Raw genomic sequence first — 24,410 nt, 5'->3', positions numbered from 1 at the left:
GTGTACATTTTCATTTCAACTTTGGTTTTGGATCTCGTGTGTGTCTCCCTGCAGGGCCAGTTATTCCAGCCAACCAGGAATACAGCCCTGAACATGCATCTGGCTTTTCACATCCCCTTAATCCTCTACTTTACTTCACCAAATGACACTGTAGGCCTTACCCTTTTCCATTCAGCATAATGCCACAGTGCAGGGCTGCCCAACCCTCTTCCTGGAGATCTACCGCCCTGTACGTTTTCATTTCAACTTGGATCTGGCACACTGAATTCTACTAATTAGCAGCTCATCGAGATCTATTTGTTGAATCAGATGTGCTTTGTTAGGGTTGGATTGAAAACCAACAAGACAGTGGATATTCTGAGACAGGGTTGGGCAGCCTTGCGACAGTGGATATGCTACATATTATCCTTTGAAAACAGAAAAATAATAAATGTTTGAAAACCAAAGTCTTTGGAGTATGTAATAAAGTAGTAAAGAAACAGACAATCTCGAATGCTTTGTTGTACCATCTGACAACATGGAGCGACTGCATGTTAATTATGCAAGAGGGAGAGGCCGGCACGCAAGCGTTTATTCATGATCCTCTCACCAGAAGCTCTCCTCTGGGACAGGCTTCACCCTCCAGACGGTCATCTTTTATTTATCACCATTTATTCATAAAATATTCACAATCATAAGATTTAAAGAAAATGATCTGGTCCCGCTTTCCTGTAAATCTTCAGCTGCAGACAGTGACAGTGTCTTTTGTGAGCACATAAAGCAAATTAACACAGCAAAGTTTACACTATGACATTCACATTAGCAATGTTGCACATTCAACAAACACAGAAAGGCACGATGAGGGAACTCACCACATGAAACTGTTTACACAGGATAATTATCTATACCCACCACAGGCGAAACTGTACATGAAAGCTGAACAATTCAAATCAGCAAAGGTTTAAATCATTAGCAAACAACCCAGGGGCTAATTGTAGGATATTGGATATCCAAGGAACAATTTCAATGGATTAAACCAGCTCTGCAGTGTTCTTATATTCCAATTAAAAATATGTCAATAGCAACTACAACATTGACTGAAGCTAATTGATTTTTCACGTTGTGTTCAGCTCATAAATAAATGAAATTACTATTTCCTATGTTTTTTTCTGTATTGAGAAATGGTGTTTAGTCTACATATTATCTCTTGAGCATAGATGCATGTTTGAATAATGGTGATTGGGGGTGCTTCAGTTAACTACTTGTTAGAAACAAGTGATTGTATGGATGTGTGGGGAATGCTGAGGACCAGGAAACAGTTTTAGTGTGCAGGTGTACAGTTCTGTCTGAAAAACACAGACTGTACACCTGACAGACACGCACACCAACCCAGCAGCTGTCAGAACTTCACAGACGTCATGTGACCTAGAGTGCTTACAGACAGGATAAAGGTATATGGCAGAAGTCACACCCCTCTCTGCCTCTGTACAATGGGGCAGAGTATGTGGGAGGCAGGGGGTGGGGCCAAGGTAGCTATCTGGCCTTCTTTGTGTTCTGTGAAGAAAGCCTGCTTACATCACAGGATTGGCTGTGCATGAAGGTTGTCATGAGGCACAGTAGCACAAGGTAGAAATGAGTGGCTCTTGCTGTCCCATAATTTTCATAGCATGTCAAGAAATGGGAACATTTCTATCATGGCACCTGGCATCTAACTGACTGCAGCTCCTAGTAATTGACAGAGGGGCTAAAAAGAAATAATGGGGAGGGAGGGGACTGTCTCTGGTAAACGTCTACCAGGCTTACCTGAGGATTCCATTTCCAAACAGGCTTTGCAGCGCTAATCCCTGTCCAGCTCAGCATGGTGTGCTCAGGGCAAACAGAGACTGAGAGGGATTGCCATCTCCGGGGGACGGGCTAAGGGCCGAGGAAGCAGATCTGATTAAAACCTACCAGAGAGCTGAGCCTGGGGGGGTCAAAGGTTCATTGTAGATCTTGGAGAAAACTAATTATTCCCAGTCAGGCACTATTACTCATTGGAGGCACACAGACATCAATCAGTTTGATTTCTGATGGTCTCTCAGCAAATGAGTGTGGGGGAGGTGTTTGAGGAGAGTGGCCAAAAGGACGGGGCACGAGCGATAAGCTGTTGGCACCACAGCAGGGTCAGCAAAGGGCATGGGGGAGGGGGTTCCTCTGAGGGCTTCCCAGAGAGGTGGGCAATCGTATCACTCAGCCAACCACAGAGAACCACGCTGTAAAAGTGAATACCAAACAACTGTAGGGATGTAGGGGAAACTAAAACAAGCAAGAACACCTAATCTGATAAACAGAATCAACCTCAAGCAGTATAAACACTGAACGATTGTATTTATGTTTCTGATTCTGTTTGCTTTGCGGTAAGCAGCTGAAAGACAGCGGCCTTAGTTCAGGGTGTCCTGGAGGAGGAGGTGCACTCACAGATTTGGAGGACTCCAGGGACCCAGAGGAGAGGGTGTCCTGGAGGAGGAGGTGCACTCACAGATTTGGAGGACTCCAGGGACCCAGAGGAGAGAGTGTCCTGGAGGAGGGGGTGCACTCACAGATTTGGAGGACTCCAGGGACCCCGAGGAGAGGGTGTCTCGGCTGCTGCGGCTCTTGGAGCTCAGATGGGGCGAGGACGAGGGCGAGTCATCGATGTACGGGAGGATGTCGTGGTGCCGCCGCTGCTCCTCCGCCCGGTCCGCATCGTAGCCGTACGTGGGCGGCGTCCCGCTGAACGAGGCATCTGCAAAACATGTGGGGAGGGGAAAGGTCACCAGGGGTCAAAGGAGAAAGGTCAACACCTTCCTTTAGGCACTACAACATGTGCTGTGCTAGAAGTTTAGGACAATAACACAACCAGTGTGTGTTTCATGTTTGCAACTCATCCTGTTCTCAGAACTCTGTGTTCAGGGACATAATACATGGTCCAGTCTACGAGTATTATAGCACGGGCGCAATGCTATGTTATGTCATATCTATGAATGAAAAAACGTCCCTACTAATGCTGAGAGCACAAAGGCATAATGACTAAAGGTATCTTCTTTTGACAGGAGCCTCTTAATTTCATTCTGACACAAAGAATCCTCTAGCTTGCACTCAATACAATCACCACACTATAGAGAACAAGGGCCTTCACCACCACTTTCTCTGACATGTAAAATGATGGCCAAAGCTCTCATCCCTGCCTCTGCTCATTGTTTTTAACAGGCCACGGGCCTAATTGAAAACGTCACAAGGCATGCTATGGACCATTAATTGCCTTTCTCAATTAAAGCTTTATATTATGAACTCATTAGAAATTTAGTGGCCCTTTTTAATTTACTGGCTATTTGAGGCAAAAAACATCAAGAAATCACATCTCCACTTCTCAGATAATTGGACTCAATTAGGCATCTCACTTGTTAATAATTTATAAGCGGCTAAATGATGACATTTTCATGCTGTAAAATTCCTCTATTGAGAGGCATAATTCTTCCTTTGTTATGATGAACAGTTTGTCGTCTGAGACAAAAGGGGAATACAAACCAGCTGAAATCTCTGGAAGTCTTTCAAGTCTATAATGCTCACTGGGGGACAAAGACAACTCTGATCACATTCAAAACTGAAGAACCAGAGGAATTAATTAAGAAGATAAGCACCTTGGCAGAAACCAAACATGCTATTTGTGTGTGGTGCCAACAATTAAAAAAAAGAAACACATTTCTAAATGGGCCTGGAACAAAAATAATAAATCATTTGTACAAGGTTATGTAAGTGGTTTACAGTCAATTCTCTCAAGTTCTCAAGATTAGAATCTAATTCCTGAAAATATTTGCAACTATAAGCAGAACTGTGGGAAAACCAAACAAAACAAAATTCCAAGTTTATTTCTTCAACAGCTAAAACTATTAAAATGTTAATTAGTGTAAACTGGACTTCAACTTATGTAGTTAAACACATGTAACTAGGTAAACTCCTTTTTTGGTAACACTTTACAACACAGCAAATTTTGTCCTGGTCCTTTTTATGGCATAAGCAGTACTTTCCTTGTGATTTTAAATAATAAATCGCTTGCCCATTCCTGAAGGTTCTACTGAACCTGAGGTTCAGATCTCTGAGGTTCTACTGTAGTGTATTTGTTAATAGTTAACTAATTATACATTTACCCTATGGTTTGCTAATGTATAAATATTTGTGTAACTAATACAATAGTTAGTAGTTAACAAATACATTTGTTAAAGAAAAGTAAACTGCAAAGAAAAAGTAAGCTTAATTAATGTATTTGTACATTTAATTCATGTTAACAACTAAATCTTTTAGTCAACACATTCTCAGAACCAAGCCTTGGAGATATGCAGCCATTTTCCCTGTGCTGAAATCCTCAGTGACCTTCAGGAGCCAGAGCCCTGCCAGAAACACGCAAATGCAAAGCGCAGATCCACCCGCACAAGGAGTCTCCTTTCACCCATTCACTCCCCTGCCTGGAGACATGATGTGTGGATAAAGCTAATGTACATGCCCCATCACCCCCCTCCACCGCAAAATGGCATCATTATTTAATGTATTATTTCATTATTTTTCACATTCTCTATTCTCGTTGTTCTCGTACTATTTTTCTTTGTCTGTGTTGTCAGTCAAGAATTAAGATGCAAAATTTCCTTAAGGAAATGTTCAACACTACCAATTCAATCTAATGATATTAGAAATGATCAATAGCATCTTAGGGTAAAGCTTGTTCTGTGCAATAACCAGCGCAGCACACATGCAGTCCATGTCAGCGCATTGGCTCACGCTACCCCAGCCTGTCAGTGCCTGGGGACCCATAGCTTCTCAATCAGCTATGTTCGCTTTAGTGCGCCTTCACCAACAAAGAGGGGGCAGGGCGAGCAACCTGCTCTTTCCCCAGTATCAGACAGTCTGTGAGTCTGTCAGTGGTACAGCCGTGTAGGCCAGCTCTATCTGATGGGGATCAGTCATGCTAGTCAAGCCCCCCGTTCCATTACCACTCAAATTCAATTTCCAATCCCAAGGGCACCAACATGGATAAATATGGTATCAATTCAGAGCACCACCCAAAAGAAAAAAAATTATAGCTGGATAATTTGATTGATCTGCGAGCCCGGAGATTTCCTACGGAGGGCTGCTGACGGAAGACCGACCCCTCTCCCGCTGGCAGTAAAAGGTTGGTCATTAAACCCCGTTGCCATGGAAACCACTCCACCCACCGACCAGGCCGTTGCCTTTCTCTGTCATGTTTTTGGGCAGGTCACATGGGCGGGTAAACGAGCACAAACTCACACAACAGAAAGGAGGGGGGTTCTCTGCTTTTGTGGCAACCTCCAGGTGGATGTAAAATGAACACCAATGTGGGAACTGACAGATCACATGACTCATGGCCTCAGGAAACAGACAGACATGCACGTACTGGGAGACAAGGAAGCAACTAGAGAAAGCAGGATAGAGGCAGAGACAAAAAGAATGATGAGGGATTTAGTGTATTATATCACTGCTTCCCAAACTGTAAAGGATAAATTAATTAATTCATTATCCTAACCCGCTTATCCTGAACAGGGTCGCAGGGGGGCTGGAGCCTATCCCAGCATACATTGGGCGAAAGGCAGGAATACACCCTGGACAGGTCGCCAGTCCATCGCAGGGCATTCACTCACACACTCATACCTATGGGCAATTTAGACTCTCCAATCTGCTTAACCTGCATGTCTTTGGACTGTGGGAGGAAACCCACGCAGACACGGGGAGAACATGCAAACTCCACACAGAGAGGCCCCGGGTGACGGGGATTCAAACCCAGGACCTCCTTGCTGTGAGGCGGCAGTGCTACCCACTGCACCAGCCGTGCCGCCGTGAAGGATAAATTAAAAAATACAATTGGGGACTTTAAGGTAGGTCATGATTTAGAAATGAAAAGGTAAAATGACTGCATGTTTAAAAAATTCCTATATTTCAACATCTGTTTCGTAAGTGTGTCACAGCCTCAGGCAGTCTTCAAACTCATTTATACAATGTAAATTCATGTAGCCTATACTGCTAAAAATAAAGTAATGGTTGTGACTGGCAGAGCACACAGGACCTAGGTCTTGGTACAGAATGGCCTTTTCCCCACTACTGCTTTATGACTGGCAGAGCTAAAGGAACATGGTCAGGCAGAGCTGAAAAAAGGCTGGAAAAAAAGTCAGGTATCTTTATCCTTTCCCACTTTCCTTTCATCTGACAAGATTTCCCCTCACGCCCAGTTCACATTACCATGATCCCCCAGTGGTCTGACTCCAGTGGCGGGCCCATTAATTCCATACATGTACTCATAAGCGGAAAATAAAATTCTCTCTGTTCGTGACATTGACGCGTCAAAAAATGAGACCCCCCGCTAACACGGTCCCAATCAGCCCTGCCCTCCCTCCCTGGCCGCCCCGGCCCCCTGTACAGACACACACACAGAGGTCCCTCTCCCTTAATCGCTGCTCGGTACCGGCGCTAATTACCGGGGACCCCATACCCTACCCCGGAGGTGCGGTGCAGGGCGGGAGCCTTTCAAGCCCCCTTGCCCCGCGGCCCCCTGGTACGAGCCCCCAGAGTCCCCCGGGCTCAGCCCAGATCACACTGCTCACAGACAGCCTTGATGATGACGTACCCCCCAGACCCCATCGTGTGAGCCTGGGATCAGAGGATTTCTCAGGAGGAGAGGAGAGGAGGAGAGAGGAGGAGAGGGATAAAGGATAAAGGGAAGCACTTATTCCTCTGACCTGAGAGCACTATAGTGTCAGTGGTGGGATTATGGAGTAAGGTGTGCCTTTGGCTGGAGCAGAAAAGATGGTGGCTTATAGCTATACGCTCTGTGCCACCTATTGTTTTCATGACTGTGATGAAAACCTAGAGTAGATATGCCTTGGTCTTTCTTTGCCTTGTTCTAGCCCATACAATGAAGCCTTTTCCCCCCCTTTTCCCACCCAGAGTGCTTTGGCCCATTTCCTTGGTGCTGCACCTTTTGAGTTCATTTACTTTTCAGAGGCTTTTCAGAGTGTTTTGTCAAGGACTACCTGCCTTCCAATGACCACCAAGATCCAAGCAGCGCGTCTTTCCTGTTTTTGATTAGAAAAGATGGTGTGTCTGCAGTGAAGGGAAGCTTGCCTCCTTTCACTGAAGAGAGGCTTCAAAAAGAGAGCAGGAGCAAATCACGGTCTCACTCAAAATGGCAGCAACCAATCAGGTCTGAGGGGTTTGTGGTTAAAAGATCAACAGCTATGGATGGAGAGCAGTGGCCTGGGCATGCAGTGGCTTAGTGTTTAACCTTATACAGTATTCACTTCCTCTGAGCCCTGAGACAGGACATAATGAGAAGGCATGACCCTGTTCCAAGATGATTCACCCTGTGGCAGGACTAAAATAATGCCTTTACATATTTATTGTTTACTTAGCTGAAATAGCATCTGAAGTATCTGACTTCAGGCAAATAGCATTATTAGAATGATGTCTAGCTCTCAGAGTGCATTGTAGTGTGCACTACAACGGGGTATGGTCACGAGGAGAACCAGTACTCTGCTGCACTGGAATAGGTGTACATGAGTGTGTGTGTGTGTGTGTGTATGCGCGCGTGCGTGCGTGAGTGTGTGTGTGTGAAGGGGGGTTTGTGGTTAAATCCCCGGCGTAGCCACAGCCACAATAACCTCCGCACAGCTGTTGGGCCCTTGAGCAAGGCCCTTAACCCCACATTGCTCCAGGGGTGATTGTCTCCTGCTTAGTCTAGTCAACTGCAAGTCACTTTGGATTAAAATGTCAGCTAAATACCATGTAATGTAATGTAATGTGCTGTGCTGCAGAGTACAGCAGCACCCTGCGCTGTCTTTATGCTGTGCTGTTCTGGAGCCCCGGGGCCTGTGCTCCTGAGAGCTGTGCTGTTCTGCAGCCCCAGGGCTGTGCTCCTGAGAGCTGTGCTGTTCTGCAGCCCCAGGGCTGTGCTCCTGAGAGCTGTACAGTTCTGCAGCCCCAGTGCTGTGCTCCTGAGAGCTGTGCTGATAGGGGTCTGCAGTGGGATGTGCCCTGGCACTGGCAGCGTGACTCACTGTAGCCTCTTCAGCGCAGGAGCCATGAATCATAATGAAGACGAGGAGGCCAGTTCCACCCTTCCCCCTCCGGCCCGAAGATCCCTCTCCTAAACCAGCATCCCGGCTGCGCTACATTTCTCATATTATCAAGGCCACAGGGGGAAAAAATCATGTGTGCATGAGAAGAAAAAAAAAAAAAAAGCAGGCAGTTCACCCAGTCCCAGTGTTGCAAGGGCAGGCATCTCGAGTTTGACAGATAACCGACGGCAAACACCCACATCATTGCACAACATATTCCACCTGACACATTTAAGAGAGCAAAAGAGCCACACTGAACGGCGTATTTCAGAACAAAGCCCCACAATTTGTTCTGTCTCTCCGGAATCTTCTTTAATCCACCGATTCCCATAGAGAGAAATATTGAGTGGGTAGCTAAAAAACAAAAAAAAAAAGGGAGGGCTTTCAAAAATCATCACCAATTCCCCGCACCTATATTAGCCTCTTCAGTGTTCTTATACATTGGGAGAGCAGGGCTTTGTGGCTGAGATTTAATAAGATGGCGGGAGGGGGCGGAGGAGGGGATCTGAACAAGGGCGATAAATTGGATGCGCTCTGCTGTCCTTTGCGTGCCGCAGGTTTCATTAAACCTTTAAAACAGCCGGGGGAGACACTGTCTCAGAAGTACTGTATTCTCCTAACAGGAATTTTGGCGAGGGGGTGGGGGGTGGGTACAGGGGTGCTAGGTTTTTACACGTCTGTTAGATTAAAAAAATATATTGAAAAGTCGTCTGCCTCTTCCTGAGCATTAATTCTAAACGTGTCATTCTGAGGCAATTTAATTCACAGAAGAAAACATGGCGGAAAATCATCATTTGTATTATGCTAAGAATCTTAAGTACAGGGCCTGTATGCAGATAAAGATATCAAATGAGTCCCAGGTTAAACGGCCAGATTTGAATACATTTGGTGCCATCATTTTTCTGGGGAGGACGAGGGTTTTTTTTCAAGCCCAGCACAGCAAAATGAACATTCCTGGTGACATGGAATACAATAGAACAGCAACAAGAACAGCTGTTATGGGATTTCTAAAATACTGCCCTATTTATCCTGAAACAGTTTTCTAAATCATAAATAAAAAAATAATATCGGTACAGTTGGTTGGTACAGCATGAAGCGAAAAAGACATATTGTCTAGACCTCCGTGCATTAGTGTGATTTCCCAGGGTGCAGCAAAACGATAAAAAAAGCAAAAATAAAGTATGGGTTTCCCTCCGTGTTTTTGTCAAAAACAGAATCATGAATAAATGAAGCCAATTAGATGGGACTGCCACATGCTCCGTTTTCAGGGGTAATCTCCTGGCTTTGTAGAGCAATTATCTGGAGTGATAAGCAGAAAACAGGAAGGCAGTCTGGTGAATCTGGGACAGAGGCCAGGCCCACATATAGCGGCGTGGTCGCTGCGTAAAATCACCTTGGTCTGCCATGGAGCAGGGGGGCACCTAGACAGGAGGCCTACACCCTTAAAAAAAACAGGCTTGGGGAAAAAAATGACACCAAAAAAAATATTCCACCTGGCTGTTCCATGTTCATACGGAGACTCCCGTGACGCTTCTCTGAGGGGAATGAGGAAGCTGTCTGCGACATTTGGCACAAACGGACAGGAAAATAAGCGCTGCTTACTGTTAGAAGTTGGTGGTAAACTGAAAGCCAACACGGCTGGGGCCATCTCTTCTGTGTAACTCCCCCATCTATCTCAACGGGCCAGTGGGAATACCTTCAACTGGCCTTAAATAATTCACTCTGCTCAGATATAGTCTGTTCAGCAGTCACAAGCAGCGAAATTTACTTCGATTCATTTCCCCCAAGTGTCTCCAGACATACAGCAGAAGGATAGGAGCACTCACACCTCAAACACAAAGATGCCACACTATCCACTTGTTTTATTAACCTAAATTGACCTAACATAAGTGTACTATTATAAAAGCACTTTGTGAGTCTGGTCTTGTCTAAGTATTAGACAAGCTTAAGGGTTTGTGACTGCTTCTTTAGCCAATTAATCATTTTTGAGGACATTAAATTATGGCTGCAGTGAGGATTTCAACTTATGCACATTATAATTACATCATTCAATCATCTACACAGCTTAGGTGTCATACAACACCAACTCTGCAAATCTGAAACAGCAGAGATGACAGAGAAAGCAATTAATTTTACAGTGACACTAAGACAGACATCTGCACTTAGTCAAATAAATGTATACACACATAAATTAAGCATACATTACATTACATTACATTAATGGCATTAATGGCATACAACTCTAATGTTTCAACTGCCTTGTCTCAAAAGCATATTTGTTTGCTAAAGACAATTAACAACCTTGAAGGAACACAACTCCTTAATGGAAGCATTGGTACCAGGCTTATAACCATTTAGGAAAGAAAAAATGGGGAAACCTTATGTAACAAAAAAGGTATACTGAAAGGACTGAGGCATTAACACAATACTTCAACAGCATGTCTGAATGCTTTTCCTCCCAGAGAGTCCCTGCAGCGGTCCTTTTGAGGGGAGACAACAGAAGAAGCATCCTAATGCTAACTCTAACATGCATTATATTTCTGCAGCGTGGCCATCCAGAGGATAGGGGGTTTTTGGGCTGCTCTATCGGCTTGTGCCTTCAGGTTCTACTGTAATATGGATTTCTAGCCTTCCCATGTGATATGACAGGAATCTAAGGAAACTGGGCTATTACACAGAATGGACAGCTGAGGGTAGTGTATGGCCTATACTGGAAGCAACATAAAATATTTATTAAAAAATTTCAGTTATGTATTTATTTTCTGAAAACACAGCAAAAGAAAATCTCCTTTGTGTAGAAGACAAGCAAGAACTCCTGAGAATCAGCTGCATATCTCACTGAAACATGAAATCAACAGTGAGGATTTACCTCCCCGGTCTCTAATGTATCACAAAGGGCTGCTGAGGTAATTCCAATCGGGCGAAGAGAAATGTTTGTTTTATTTTGTACAATCTGTGTGGGAGATGGGGGCCATTTCTGTCTTCCCTCTGTGTTCATTCAATTAGCAGCTCCACAAAACCAAGCAGCAGGAGGAAAAGCCTGGGAGACAATGGGGGAAGGGGAGAGGGGGGTTGTATTTTTTCAGAGGCTGCACGGGGATGAAAGAACTGCTTATTTTAGGAAAGTAGGTTAAATGGGAAACACTCCAAATATGACGACACGCAAATCACGCATCGATAGTCGACCAAGGATCTCATTCCCCCAGCGGTGAGGAGAGAGGGAGGAAGATCGTATCTCAAACAGAGGTTGAAGAGCAGTGGCAGACCATGCCCACCTTTACCACAGTAACACAGCAGGACTGCAAGCTCGCCAGCATTACCTGCTGTGGAGATGAACTGTAAGTGAAAGATGCTGATGAACTAAGAGGAATTCAGACGGGCCCAGCGTCCCGGCTGTAAGGGCAGATGTGAGTGGGGGATAAGTCACTGGAGAGCCAGAGGTCACAGGCTCAGCTCAATGCAATGTTTGACATACTGCTGTGTCATACGGATCCAGGGGAAGGGGTTAGGGTTTCTGCAGGTCACCAGCACATGAATCAACAGAGAGGGAGTGTAAACACAGACCACCTCCTGCTCAGTAGGATTCCAGCACTGACATTACTATGCCCTTCATTTCAAACATGCAGCCGTATATTTTTATTCATTTCCCGTTTTTAAAAGCACCTATATTCCACAGCGCCCTGCAGGGATCCATTATTAAGAAAATGAGGAGGAGCTCAGCGGTCGCCTTTTTGCCCAGTCTGCATATTGAACAGGATCAGAGAGACACGAGGGATTCGGAACGAGGGGGGGGTTGGCGGCCACACAATGCGAGAGCGATCAATGATATGTGCTCCTCTATTGATTTATCTCCGCTGTTGTCTTCTGCGCCAGCGATAAGGGGGTGAGCCATCTGCCCGCAGAGGCCCGGCTCAATCCGGCAGGGCTGGGAGCGGCCACAGGTGCTCTTCCTCTCCGTCCCCACAAAACCCTTTCCCTGAGCAAACAGGCCCGGCCAATGGGAACAGCACACCTCACGCTGATACAGGTCAGCGCCAGGGGAAGGGAGCGGGGGGCAGTTTGGCAGGGTCACTGTTTGTGCTCCGCACGCCCCCCCCCCTTCCCCTCGCTCCCCAGTGTGACAGGCGCAGATAAGGTTTCATTACTTTCCCGAATAGACGCCTCTCATCAGACAAATACATTTAATGCGCGGCCACGGCAAGGCGCGGTGCCATCGTCTAATAAATCCGCAGCTCGTATCTCATTATCTGATTCCCCCGGGTCATTCACGCCCTGCGAGAAAAACTACACTGCAGTTTCACGCGTACTGAAGCGGAGCGGGGACTGTGTCTGCCATAGAGCCTGCGCTCGATTCATTTCCGCCCAGCATCGATCCAATAAGTAGTCACTGCAATCAAATACAGGGGCGGGTTGAGTCCAGAATTTCAGGACTGTCAGGTTTTCTGGATTTCAGCTAAGTCAAAATCCCCTCCCACGCACATTCTTACAACCTATGGCCTACAGTAACCTCCCTGCATCTGGACAACAACTTATTCATGTTCCCTTAGCCCCTCTCTGCCATACTCCTGCCTGCTGCTCAAACAAGAGTTCTTCAAAACCTTCAAAATATATTTTTAATAAGAAGCAGAGGGCTTTATGAAAAACACAACGTATAGATGTTTTCAGGAGGGGAAAGGGCAACCAGGCCTAATTGACTACAGAACCCCTTTTCAGAAAACAGGAAGTGGAGAGGATTCCGGAACTGAGCGAGGATAAAGGCTGGCCCGAGAGGGAGGAAACGGGTGGGGCCGGCGGTGTGGCCCTGGCCCCGTAGAGCAGCCCGGCCTGAACAAACATGCGGGGCCTTGAGAGAGAGCCTCTCTGTTTACACGGCAGGAGGAAATTACCACTACCGCTGGACAGCCCTAAGAAAATGGGGGAAATAAATTCACAAAAACAGAGAGCTATTGACATGGAAAAACGAGTTCCAGAGGGACTGTGGGATGAACAACATCAGTAACCTCCTCCTGTCTGAGATAATACTGCAACTGCAGTAACAGTGACAATTAAGAGATGATCTGAGGACACACTGTCAAGGACACACCTAGACTGACCTAACCATTGTGCTCCTGCAAATGTTGTTAACCACGTTTTTTTGCTATTAACTTCCTGTGTTAGTACCATTAAGAGAACAGTTTACAGGCAATGGTATGGGCACCATGGGGTCCTCGGAAGCAGCTGGGAAACCTGCTGCAGACAATGATGCCTCTGTGTGTGTGCATGTGTGTGTGTGTGTGTATAAACCCTGGGTCTCATCTGCACTCAATTACAGAACAATAACAGGCCTTCCCAGAGCCCAGCTGGCTTCAAAGACATGCCTGTCTGCATGGATGAAGGAACCTGGTGCTAACTCAGCACTTCTGTGCTAAAGCTGGAAACCTTTGCTGTAAAATAAACTTATTTTTTCATTGATTTATGTATCAGTTCTAAACAAAAACATTGTTTCTCTCATTATCTGACAGTGGTCATGGTAATAACTTGCATGTTAAAATCAAAAGCTATACAATTCACAGGGCTAATGTTAGAGATCACCAGGACAGCTGACAAAATCAACAAAACGAATGCAATTTAGCGTCTCAACTGCTGCCTATGGAATATCCCATCTTCAGGGGAACCTACTGCTTATGATTGGACAAATTACATTATCATATGCAGCAGCAAGGAAAAATAGAGGCTTGTCAAAAAAGTATGCTACATTGCCTCCGTTACTGGAAAAGGCCCTCTGAAGACAGGAGCCAACTGAGCCCCATACGGACAACCAGCGAACAGCAGTGTGCTAATGAGAGATACCAGACCCTCATCTGCAAACAACAGGAGGGGGCAAGTGCTTATTCTGCAAACATGACCCTTACACACACAGGAAAGCTTTTAATCTTCTGACAGGAAAATCCTAAATATTACATAGTCAGCTTTTCCTTCTATAATGGTCCAGTTAAGTTCTCTTTTTATCAGTGGGGAGGAGACGGGGGGGGGGGGGGGGGGTCCTACCTTTTCTCTCAAAGCCTATAGCCTAGATTACCTTGAAAAAAGGAAGCACATTCCACTTCCTAGTTTTATTGGTCAGGATTAATTGGCTGCTAGCCTGAAGGCAGGATGAAGAGAGGTAGGTAGACACCCTTTCTAGACTCCCTACAGCAATCTTTCTCACTCTCTCTCTCTCTCTCACACTCTCTCTCACTCTCTCTCACTCTCTCTCACTCTCTCCCACTCTCTCCCACTCTCTCCCACTCTCTCCCACTCTCTCCCACTCTCTCTCACTCTCTCCCACTCTCTCCCACTCTCTCCCACTCTCTCTCACTCTCTCCCTCCCTCCCTTCCTCCCCCCACAAGGTAACCAGGAGCTGAGGAGTGAAGCAGCTTCATTTTCATCAAAGAGCGCTCATCTGAGCCCGCCACGTGCACACCGCCATTACGAGCCTCTGACACCCGACACCCCCAGAGCGGGGTCCTGTTGCTGGAGGAGCCCAGGGCAGGTCGAAGAGCCGGCTGCTCTTCCTCCAGCTCTCAGCCAGCCAATGAGCTCAGAGCCCAGCCTCAGCTAAGCACACTCAAATTAATTAAAGCTGAACGTCTTCAGATTGACCAGACGTACTTAGAACAAAGCCGCAGAAAGCGGCACCCTCCTTACAGACCCGGGTGAGAACCGAGCATTGCATTTCTTAGGCTAAGGTTAAGCTCTTTAAGCGGCAGCGTATGATAATAAGGGGATAGAAAATTAATAACTGTATTACAGAGCTTCAATTATACTCTTCCCCCTCCGCCGGTGTCAAGGTTAAACAGGAGTGAGCCATTTATCAGGAATATGAAAAAGGCTGTCAGGCCATGGATTTGCGAACGCAGTCCCCTTTGTCATGTAAATGATTGGAGTGATGTGCAGGATGAGTGGGACAAGACTGGTCCTAATTACTGGGGATTCTCCCGAAGGCCAGTCTCCTTGAGAATGGGGCCTGGAGAACAGGAAGTTGCCGGGTAGACCTGACTGGTACACGCAGCACTTTATCAGTTTCCCACCAGAAATAGAGTCCGCCTGTGTCCTGCACCAAGGTCACTTTATAAACACACAAGCACTCGCACATGCATACACACATACACACACAAGCACGCAGACACACACACACACGCATACAAACACACAAACACACAGGTATTTTTCAACTTCTGCCAAATTTTTATTTACAATTCTATTCACTGAAACATTAGGAACCCTCTCTGTATTAGAGCAAGGCTGGCAAATGTAATGAGCCCTCTTGTATTTTTTTTGTCATTCTTAATGACCAAAGTAAATGCACTGTAATGAAATTAAATGAGTCATAACTTTAGGGAAATAACTCCACAGACACACTCAGCTGGATGATGGGAAAATCATGTTTCAGAATTGTTTTTGTTTTAGGGGGCAGGGTGGATAATGTGAAACCATTTTATCTGCATATAGGGTGTGAGGTTATGCCCTCTCCCGCCCCTGCAAAACCCTTTTAGGCTGATTGTCTTTCTTTTCAAGAGATTAAAAACTAAAATATTGACATTTAATTCTGAAGATTTGTTTTTTTAAGTTGATCAGTTATCATAATTTCTAAACTAGTATTGCAAGCAACATCATGTCATTTTAAATGAAGTACAGGAGAAGTCTGGAGTCAACCTTCATTCCTGCTGGGTGTTAACAGCGAATATGACTCCTTGCCTAGTACGCACCGTGAAATTGAACCCAGGCCGAGCGACGACCCTGTTGGGCTACCTCCGGTGTCAGGTGTCTCATCGCTCCGAGAGGCCGGATCGGAGAGCTCTCGTGCTGCACACTACACTGGGGCTTATTCAGACGCGTATCCGGGACTGGCACCGCTATCGGCCGGAGAATCAGACGCACACCGGGGCCGGGGCGACGGCGCCGCATGCATTTAATCAAATAACGCAAATCAGGAAATCCACCACCGCTCCACCAGGACACGCGGCTGCACCTTTTCCCCTCGACGCTCTCTGCGCTAATAAATCCAATTTAGGTTAAAAGACTCAGTTTAAGGGAGAGGCGAAATCATCTCGCCAATAGTTCCTTGGGACAAGGCACGGATTTAAGCGCTAATGCAATTTCTTCATTCCCCCACCGCTGTAATTGAGTAATTCGGGATAAGGGGCTTTTACCGAAACACCGTCTGATTGGGGGCTGGCCAAATAAGCCTGGCTGCTTCTGACCGGCCGAACAATGCAGCATATTCTCTCCCTCTCCGTCTGTCTCTCTTTCTCTCTTTAAGCCGATAACTGCATTAATCCTGCAACAGTCTGTATATTACAACCACTGTATGTATGTTATGTAACCACAGTGGCGTTCAGGGTTGGACTTATGGGCGGTACAGAACCATGAACAACGTGAACACTCTCTCTCTCCACTGCTTTGTGTGCAGCACTGTGTGTTACTGTACACCTCACCACAAACACTTCCATGGAAAGCAGCTTTCCCGAGCAATCGCTGGTAAGAAGGGCCGACCACTTCCTGTCCATCTGTCTCAGGCGGCGCAGGTCAAATCTCTAGGCCCTGGATGTGGTCTTGTCCTCCCCATGCTGGGGAAATGAAAATGTCCATCTGGAACCTAGGTCCACTTCTCTCCCCTATCTCTCTACTTGGTGAAAGGCCTATGGTATGTGTGAATCCAGTATCCTCCATTTTCATTGATGCAGAAACAACAAAGCCAACGCAAGTTGCAAATGAAGGCCATTTTCACGTTTTACATTCGGCTTATATTTCACTGATACTCTGAGTGACAGCCCATTGAAGGTGGGAATGAATGCTTAACGCCTTTGTCACTGAAAGACACCACAGTAATAAAACACAAGCTTGTGAATGCAGAATTCTTCTGTATTTATTTATTAATTTCTGCCAGAGTGAAGTATTAAAAGTGGGGCACTAGCACAAGTGAAAATTGATTCCATATTTCCCAGTGGAAAAGGTTTCTGTGAACATGGAAATAGCTTGCGGAGGGGTTGCCAGTGGTGGCGCTGCTTGTGGAAGGGTTGCCAAAGGCGGCAGTACATGCGGATGGATTGGGAAGATCTGGAAAGAAGAGCCGTCCCTCTGCCAAACACACTCGCAGGCTCACTTTCAGACGCAATTTAATACAAATGTAAACACACACAACAGTTAGAGAGTCTCTCTCACACATACACACATGCACACTTCCAACGGCATCGTGCACAGACATGCACACTGACTTGTGTGCATCCATGTGTGCACACAAACACAGACACACACACAAGCGCGCACACACAAACAAAAGACCTTGTGACCAGCGCTAATCTGATAGCGGATATGTTCCTCACGTAAGGGGCAGTAACAGATGTGTAACTAGGAGCGGTCGAGCACTGAATCAACAGCACAGAGAATTTCAGCGTTTCAGTCCCAGAGACATTAAACAGGCCATGACCTGAGAGGTCAGCCATAGTTCATGTGAGCCCAAGAGCTGGTTCTTTTGGGGACTGAAACAAACACACGTTTTAAGGTACCTGTGTGCAAACTTTCTGAGGCGTCCATAAATCAACCTCTTCCATAAAGACCACCCCCTCACTCTTTAACCTGTCCCCTGAAGACAGTAATGAATTGCGCTCTAGGTTTTTCACCCCGATACCCACACCTGAAACATGGTGTGGGTGTGGGTGTTGTATCAGTCTGGTACAAGACAGAAACCATCTGCTGTTCCGCAGCCCAGCCAGTTCTGTGTGTCCAGAAAGGTCACATGGGTCACATCACACCAACAGCAGGTGTGCAAGATAGCATCTCCTTGGAAAGGAACTCTACAAACGAGCTTTGATCACTTTATTGCCTTTGCAGGAAGAATGTATTTCCATATTCCACACAGTTAGACATAAAATGAAGACCATAGTAGAGCATAGCAAAGCGCAGAAAATGATGACCATGCATGGCCAAATACTACAGTCAAATGTACAACAACCTGGATGTTCAGAAACAAGGCCAGTGCATTTTTCAATCAGAATCTAAGTGAAATGAATACGTTGCTGAAGACTGTGCTCTTTCAGGTAAGCAAGGAGAAACGTCTTCAGATTTCAAATATTTTTGATAGGCCCTAGCTCTGTACTGTGTAGCATTTTGTGTAGAAAATGGTCACTGGCTCACACACAAATGTATCATAGCAGATGTTGTGCACAGTGTTCCCTGCATAAGCGTGGGTGGGCTTAGCAGAGACATGAGCAAATGGCACAAGAGATTAAAAACAGAGCTGAAAACAGAGGAGAGGGAAAAGCGTGCCGAAAATCAGAAAGGAAAATAATAATCAAATTATCAAAGAATTATTTACTCCACGTGATGAAGTCAGAAATGTTCAGTACTTTTTAACCTCGATGACAAAAAAAACTATATGGTTTGGTTAGAAACAGAAAACATAACACCAGAGCTAGAGGACAAAAGGTTAACTATAGACAGGCTCCATCTGAATACAATTTAGAGCATTGAGGTAAAAGGTGCTACACAAAATGAAATCTAATTGATTGATGTCAGCATTCACCAGCAAAAATAAATCCCCTGCCACATCCAAATTCTGTTACACAGGAGGTCAAAAGGTCACGGTACAAAATGTGCCGACAAAACCTACAGGGGAATTTCTGCCACACCATATCCCTGGGCAGTGCGTCAACCACTCTGGCATCGCTGATGCTCATAAACTGTAGCCTCCTATTATTGTGTCAATATTTCACAGAACAGAAAGTATATTTAGCCACAGCGGGTCAAGACATTTCCTGAAGCAAAATCAGCACAAAATGCATACATAAAAAAAAAATCACTCCATTTTCCTTAACAAAGAATTATTATTGAGACGCTGAAACTGGGTGATTCATTTCCCAATGGCGCAAAGGAGGGCACTGGATAGCCCTGTTCCTTTGAGCAGTGAGCAGCGGTTTCATTTAGGTCAGGACCTCCAACAGAGGTGAACTGGAAAATGCCGGTCCAAAGGGACCCCATGCGCAAATCACATGCAACAAGCAGAGGAGGGGAACAGCCCTGTATCCTCATAAACCTCTTAGGACTAACACATTCTTTTGAGAAGGCGTGTTTCTGAGCCAGCCAATCTGATTCCAACACTGGGATTGACAATCAACACCGTGGTCGATTATGATTGCTACTTTATTGTGCAACAGCGTTAAGCAGTCACTGCCAAATGCCTAGCACAGCCAAACAGTTAATTACCAAAAAGGAACATATACTCACTTGGCTAATCTAGCAGTTTCCCAGAATGCAACAGAAAAGACATTGATATAGAGGAGAGAAGGAGAAAACAAAAAGCCTCAGATACTACTCCCTGCCCACGAGGGATCATTCCTCCTCTTCCCCCTCTTTCCTCCCTCTCAATTTCTTTTCTCCCAATTCTCCGTGGGCGGTGTATTTGTAAAAGCAGCCTCTCCCTCCCGTGCAGTCACAGCACACAGCCAGCGGCTGCAGGATTAATGCTGTTTAATACAACTCCACTTCCACACATCCCTCAGCAACACATACGTGTGCATATATTGAGCAGACATCCAGTGGAATAACTGCCGGGAATGTCCAGCAATGAGGGAGGGAGAGGTTCGGCCCAACGGGCCACTGTAAGCCTGCTATCTCCTAAAAGCAAACTCCTGAGCAAAGGTAATCCCCCCTGCCCCATTCACCTGCACGTCCAGGAACACCTGGTTCCCCAGAGACGGGGCTAATCCCAGCTGAACCTAATCTCTGAATTCTGAGTGTAAGGGAATGAAATGCAGTGCAGTGCACAGATGAGGCAATGCGGCTCCACGCCGAGCACAGGTTCGGCTCTGAGGTTCCCGGTTCCCGGTTCCCGCTGCTCTCGCATGTTCTGCGGGGCTGATGAACGCGCGGAGATCGTTGTGACAGCGGGCGATGTCGGCCGCAGCTGTCCCCGAAACCGCGTCGAATCAGGCGCACGCCGCGAGAGAGCACAAAGGCAGCCGCACAGGTGGAGCTGACGGACAGGTATTCGATGCGGACCCATGATGCACTGCACAGCCACTCCCAGGGGGTCCGCCAGGACCCGGTGATGAAGCGGCCGCAGCGTGGAGCAACGCGGGTTATTTTTAGAATGGCAGGGGGCCCCCCTACAGCCCCCCTCCCCTGCCCTAGCACCATGAAGAGAATGCGCTTAACTATCCACACTGTGGGGGAGGGATGTGGGATCTCATCTGTGGAGAAGGAGCTGCAGACCAGAGGGCATTAAATCTAAAATCCACACCGCAGTGCTCCAGGGTGCTCCCGTACACACCCTTCCTCCAAACAGCCCCCATAACTTCCTCTTTCCAGCACCTCTGCGCTACACACTTCTGCCCACCACCTAGTCCACCTAGTCTCCTTCAGTTCACTTTTTCAACCATTTTCATAAAATATAAACAAAATCAATACTACTTTTTCAGCCGCCTCAATCTAAGCATTGCATGATTCAGAGAGGGACAATGTGGGAAGAGATTCTCTGGAAAGCAAAAAGGCTACAAGGAACCAGCGAAAGGAACTAGCAAAAGGTAGAACAGACTCTCTCTCTCTCTCTCCCTCTTTCCCAACACATATCACTGCATTGGTTGAAAAGCTGGTACTCAAATGGCCTTGCACATGAACAAGCACAAAAACAGTAACACTAAGTGAGGGAAGGGAAACTGAGGAGGGCGGGGGTAACGGCTGACAAAACACAGCAAATCCTGCCAAAACTGTGGACTGTGGACTGTGTCCAACTGAAATATCCCCGAAAAGAAACAGACTTCACACCTACAAGCCCCGAAACCATTAGTGGAAAAGGTACAGTTACAGCGAAAACAAATGGTTTTCAGGAGCTCGTGCGAATGCTATTTTAAAAAAACTGGCTTGAGGGGAGAGCAGCAGGGTTTATTTGCGGTCTGGGTGATTTTGTTTTCTGTTCATTTTGCCTCAGAGCCCTGGAAGCATGGCCAAGAAAACTGAGCCCAAATTCATCCGAAAGAGAGAAATACTTCAAAAGATCACAAGATCTTTAATTTAACTAACGTTACCTGAGCAAAAATGACCAGGAGAGACTAACACATTTATGTGTTCCTGAAAGGTAATACATTGTGCAATATTTATTCAAACACAATTCCATTTTTTAGCCAAACTTTGTTTATAGCGGGGTCATAGCGACAACCGGTACCCCCACAGACAGGATTCTGTACTACACACTGGGGTGACAAAGGGGAACCCAGTGTCAAGCCACCAAGTGGGAGGTACATGGGGGATAGATGCCCATTTTACATGTGGGGACAGATAGGTGTTTAAGTGTTTCCTTGTGGATTCCTACCATTCTGAAAGCACACAACGTTCAGAATAAGTTTTGTTGTGATTCTGCCATTAAGTTCAGACCTAAAATAATAGTTTTTACACAAATATTGAACCTTCTGGTTTAAGCACTATGTAGCAGTCAAATAACAAAGGGTTCAGAGAAGGGAAAATAACTCGACGTCTCCGCCCCTGTGCTCAGTGAGAGAGCCCGGAGCCATGAGATTCTCATACCACAGCTCACCTCGGCGAGAACACTGGGGCCAGACAGACACTGCACCTCACGCCCATCGCTGACTCACCACTGCGCTTTTATGCTCCTGTAGAACACATCCTGGATAAAGATTGCCATAAGCCAACTACCCTGCTTCCACAAACATCCCGGCGAAGCACCATCACCCCTATTCCCATAAAACAAGAGCAGCTGTGACGTTCAAATTACATTAGAGTGGGGGAGATGATCTGATTTGGGCACGGGCGACTTCAAAAGGCTAGACGGTGGTAGAATCTGCCGGCAAACCTAGTTAAGTCAGCCGTCTTTCCACCTTTATTTAACATGGGAAATGCTAAATGCGGTATGTGATAAATGTGGTATCTACAGCACAAATCTCACAGTCCGGACCACACGCCTGTGTGGCTGACAGACAGAGCAGACACATCTGTTTCAGTTCTGGTATCTTCAGCTTCAGTGCAGCAGGCCACCAGCTGCCTGATCTCACCCTGAGAGGAGTGACCACTCTGTGTCATTAGAAATTTCCAAACTCCGCCCAACTCAAGAGCGACTCTTAAGTCAGTACTGAGAAGCGGTTCGGCTTGGCGCTCCGCCAAGCACCCATTAAACACGCCTATTTGTTTAAAAGATTGCACTTATTATTTTATAGCTCCTCACGTTAGCAGCTCAAACTCCAAAGGCAAGGTTATGAGGGATTTGTATTATTTATTTGTATAGTAGATGCCCTTACAAGGTCTATTTTCCATTTATAGAGTTTGATATTTACCCCGGGCCTCAGGGTTATAACAGCAGTGCCCGACCGGGGATTTGAACATGCAGTGTCTGGGTCCTTACACACGAGGGCACGCTGCTACCCACAGTCTTCCAACTCTGACCCAAGGGTCACATGTTTCAGCACCTCCTGGGGACTGGAGAAATGATCCATGTTACCTGAGAGGGTGGAAACTGGTGTAAAAGTGTCCCAGTGTTATTCTAGCCTTTCTTATGAAACATGTCACTGCAGGTCACACTCTTTAAAGTAACTGCACCCCTTATTGGTCAACAGAGTGAGAGGCAATTACAGCTAAAGCATCCCACTGAAGACTCGGATGCACCTCTCGATTGTGAGCACAGCCTGTGACTGGTTTGTTTCCATTGGAGTGAAACTAAGACCAAAGAGAGAGGCGAGCCCTTCTAGTGTGACCCAGTTTCGCTGACCAATTAGGAGAGACCGTGGGGGGAGAGGGAGGACACCACCCTGGCAGCACTTGCCAGCCAATATGCTCCCCTAAACTGGAATAAAACCTGGACTGAAGAGGGAAGTTCTGGATGACTGGGTGCTGTGGGAATGGGCATGTGGTCCTAATTATCACCTCGCTCCCTCTCTGGTGCACTGACTCCTGTGTCCAAGTGTGGCCACTGTGCACAGCCCTGTCCTCTCCGGTTAGCATCAGATGCTTGAGTAAGAACAATGGTCTGGACCTGGGAACAGGGCCCGCTGTCTGCAGGCGTCTACTGACACGTAGACGCCCCATAGAACATACATCTGCCAGGCCGTCACCCGCAGAGAAAGACAGGAGACAGTCTTAATCTCTGCGGCTCAAACTCAAACTCGTCTCTAAGAACCAGCAGATTACGAGGAAACTCATCAAGTGACATTACGTAATTCTGGAAGACATCGAATGAAAAATCTGTTTGAAAGTATTGCACACTGGGAGTACAGACAGGAGGAAAAACTCACTAAACCTTGTTATGACACACTTTAGCACCAAGGCCTTCAGAATTGGGTTACTGTTTCGTTTTCCCTTCCCAGATTTGGGGACGTAATTATGACAAGCAGGAAAAACCTGCTCAGTGAAAAGACAGTGATTGGGTCCTTGTTTCTATTTTAATAGTGGTTGGTTTTCCTGTTTACGAGGCTTAGGCCGACAGAGCCTTCTCTGTCAGTACCACGGGGGCAGGCATGTGTGGCTCAGATAAGCCCCCAACCACCCCCCCTCTTTCAAAGCAGAAAGTCCAGCAGTCTTTACCCAGCACAAGCAACGGACAGCAGAGCTCCTCACAAGTACAGCCCAGGGTGGTGTAATCTTAGCCCCTCTGAGGGAAAAGTTTAGTAATTTCGCCACACCGGGTAGGGAGACCAGAAGAAAGACACCCTTTGAGAAACAGGCACTTGAAGCTTCATCCAAATTAAAACGGTTCAAATTCCTCCATTTCCCTTAGACTGGGAATGCCAACATGGATGCCGAAAGTGTCCAGCAGAAGCAGCTGTCAATCTGGCCTTTCACCGACCACATCCCTGCCACACCTCACGCACAAGCACAGCCTTGTTATTCATTGCAGTGCATACCTTTACCTACTATAGAGAAGCAACATCTTTCAGGGATACATGCTTCTCTCTCACCTCACTGCGCAAGCACACACAGACAGAAGGACTCACTGACACACAAGTAGGCAGGCAGAAGCCTAGCGCTGGGTTGACACAATGGAGTGTACACCACACGGCGGAATGGGGGAGGGTATTCGACCACATCAGCAGTCCGTCCCTAATTGAATTTGATAATGATATTAAAAGACCCGCGCCTGACAGCCCATCTATTAAAGCTTGACCCTCAAATTCCGGGGGCATGCCGCACCCATTCTCAATTATTACTTTTGGCGTCCCTGGGAGATCAGTGGCAGGTACCGAGCCGGAGGACGGCAGAATAAAAGGATGAAAACATTGGCAGACCGACCCCTGAGGGTGCACATGGCCCCCCACACATGCCCTACTTCA

The 24,410-nt window shown here is 46.5% G+C and overlaps 1 protein-coding gene across 2 annotated transcripts in view; it reads right to left on the bottom strand.

Moving 5' to 3' along the window:
* Window positions 1–24,410, bottom strand: part of si:dkey-91m11.5 (PH_BCR_vertebrate and RhoGAP_Bcr domain-containing protein) — an 86,501-nt gene that overhangs the window by 36,930 nt on the left and 25,161 nt on the right. The window contains exon 2 of one of the 2 annotated variants that reach the window (XM_061260447.1): window positions 2,559–2,743. In XM_061260447.1, the coding sequence (XP_061116431.1) occupies window positions 2,559–2,743 (185 nt within the window). Of the gene's footprint in view, window positions 1–2,436; window positions 2,447–2,558; window positions 2,744–24,410 lie in introns of those variants that run through there. The other variant, XM_061260448.1, reaches the window with a different exon arrangement.

The sequence above is a fragment of the Conger conger genome, chromosome 11 (assembly GCF_963514075.1).
Source record: "Conger conger chromosome 11, fConCon1.1, whole genome shotgun sequence".
Taxonomy (NCBI): domain Eukaryota; kingdom Metazoa; phylum Chordata; class Actinopteri; order Anguilliformes; family Congridae; genus Conger; species Conger conger.
This window is presented reverse-complemented; position numbering and strand designations above follow the sequence as displayed.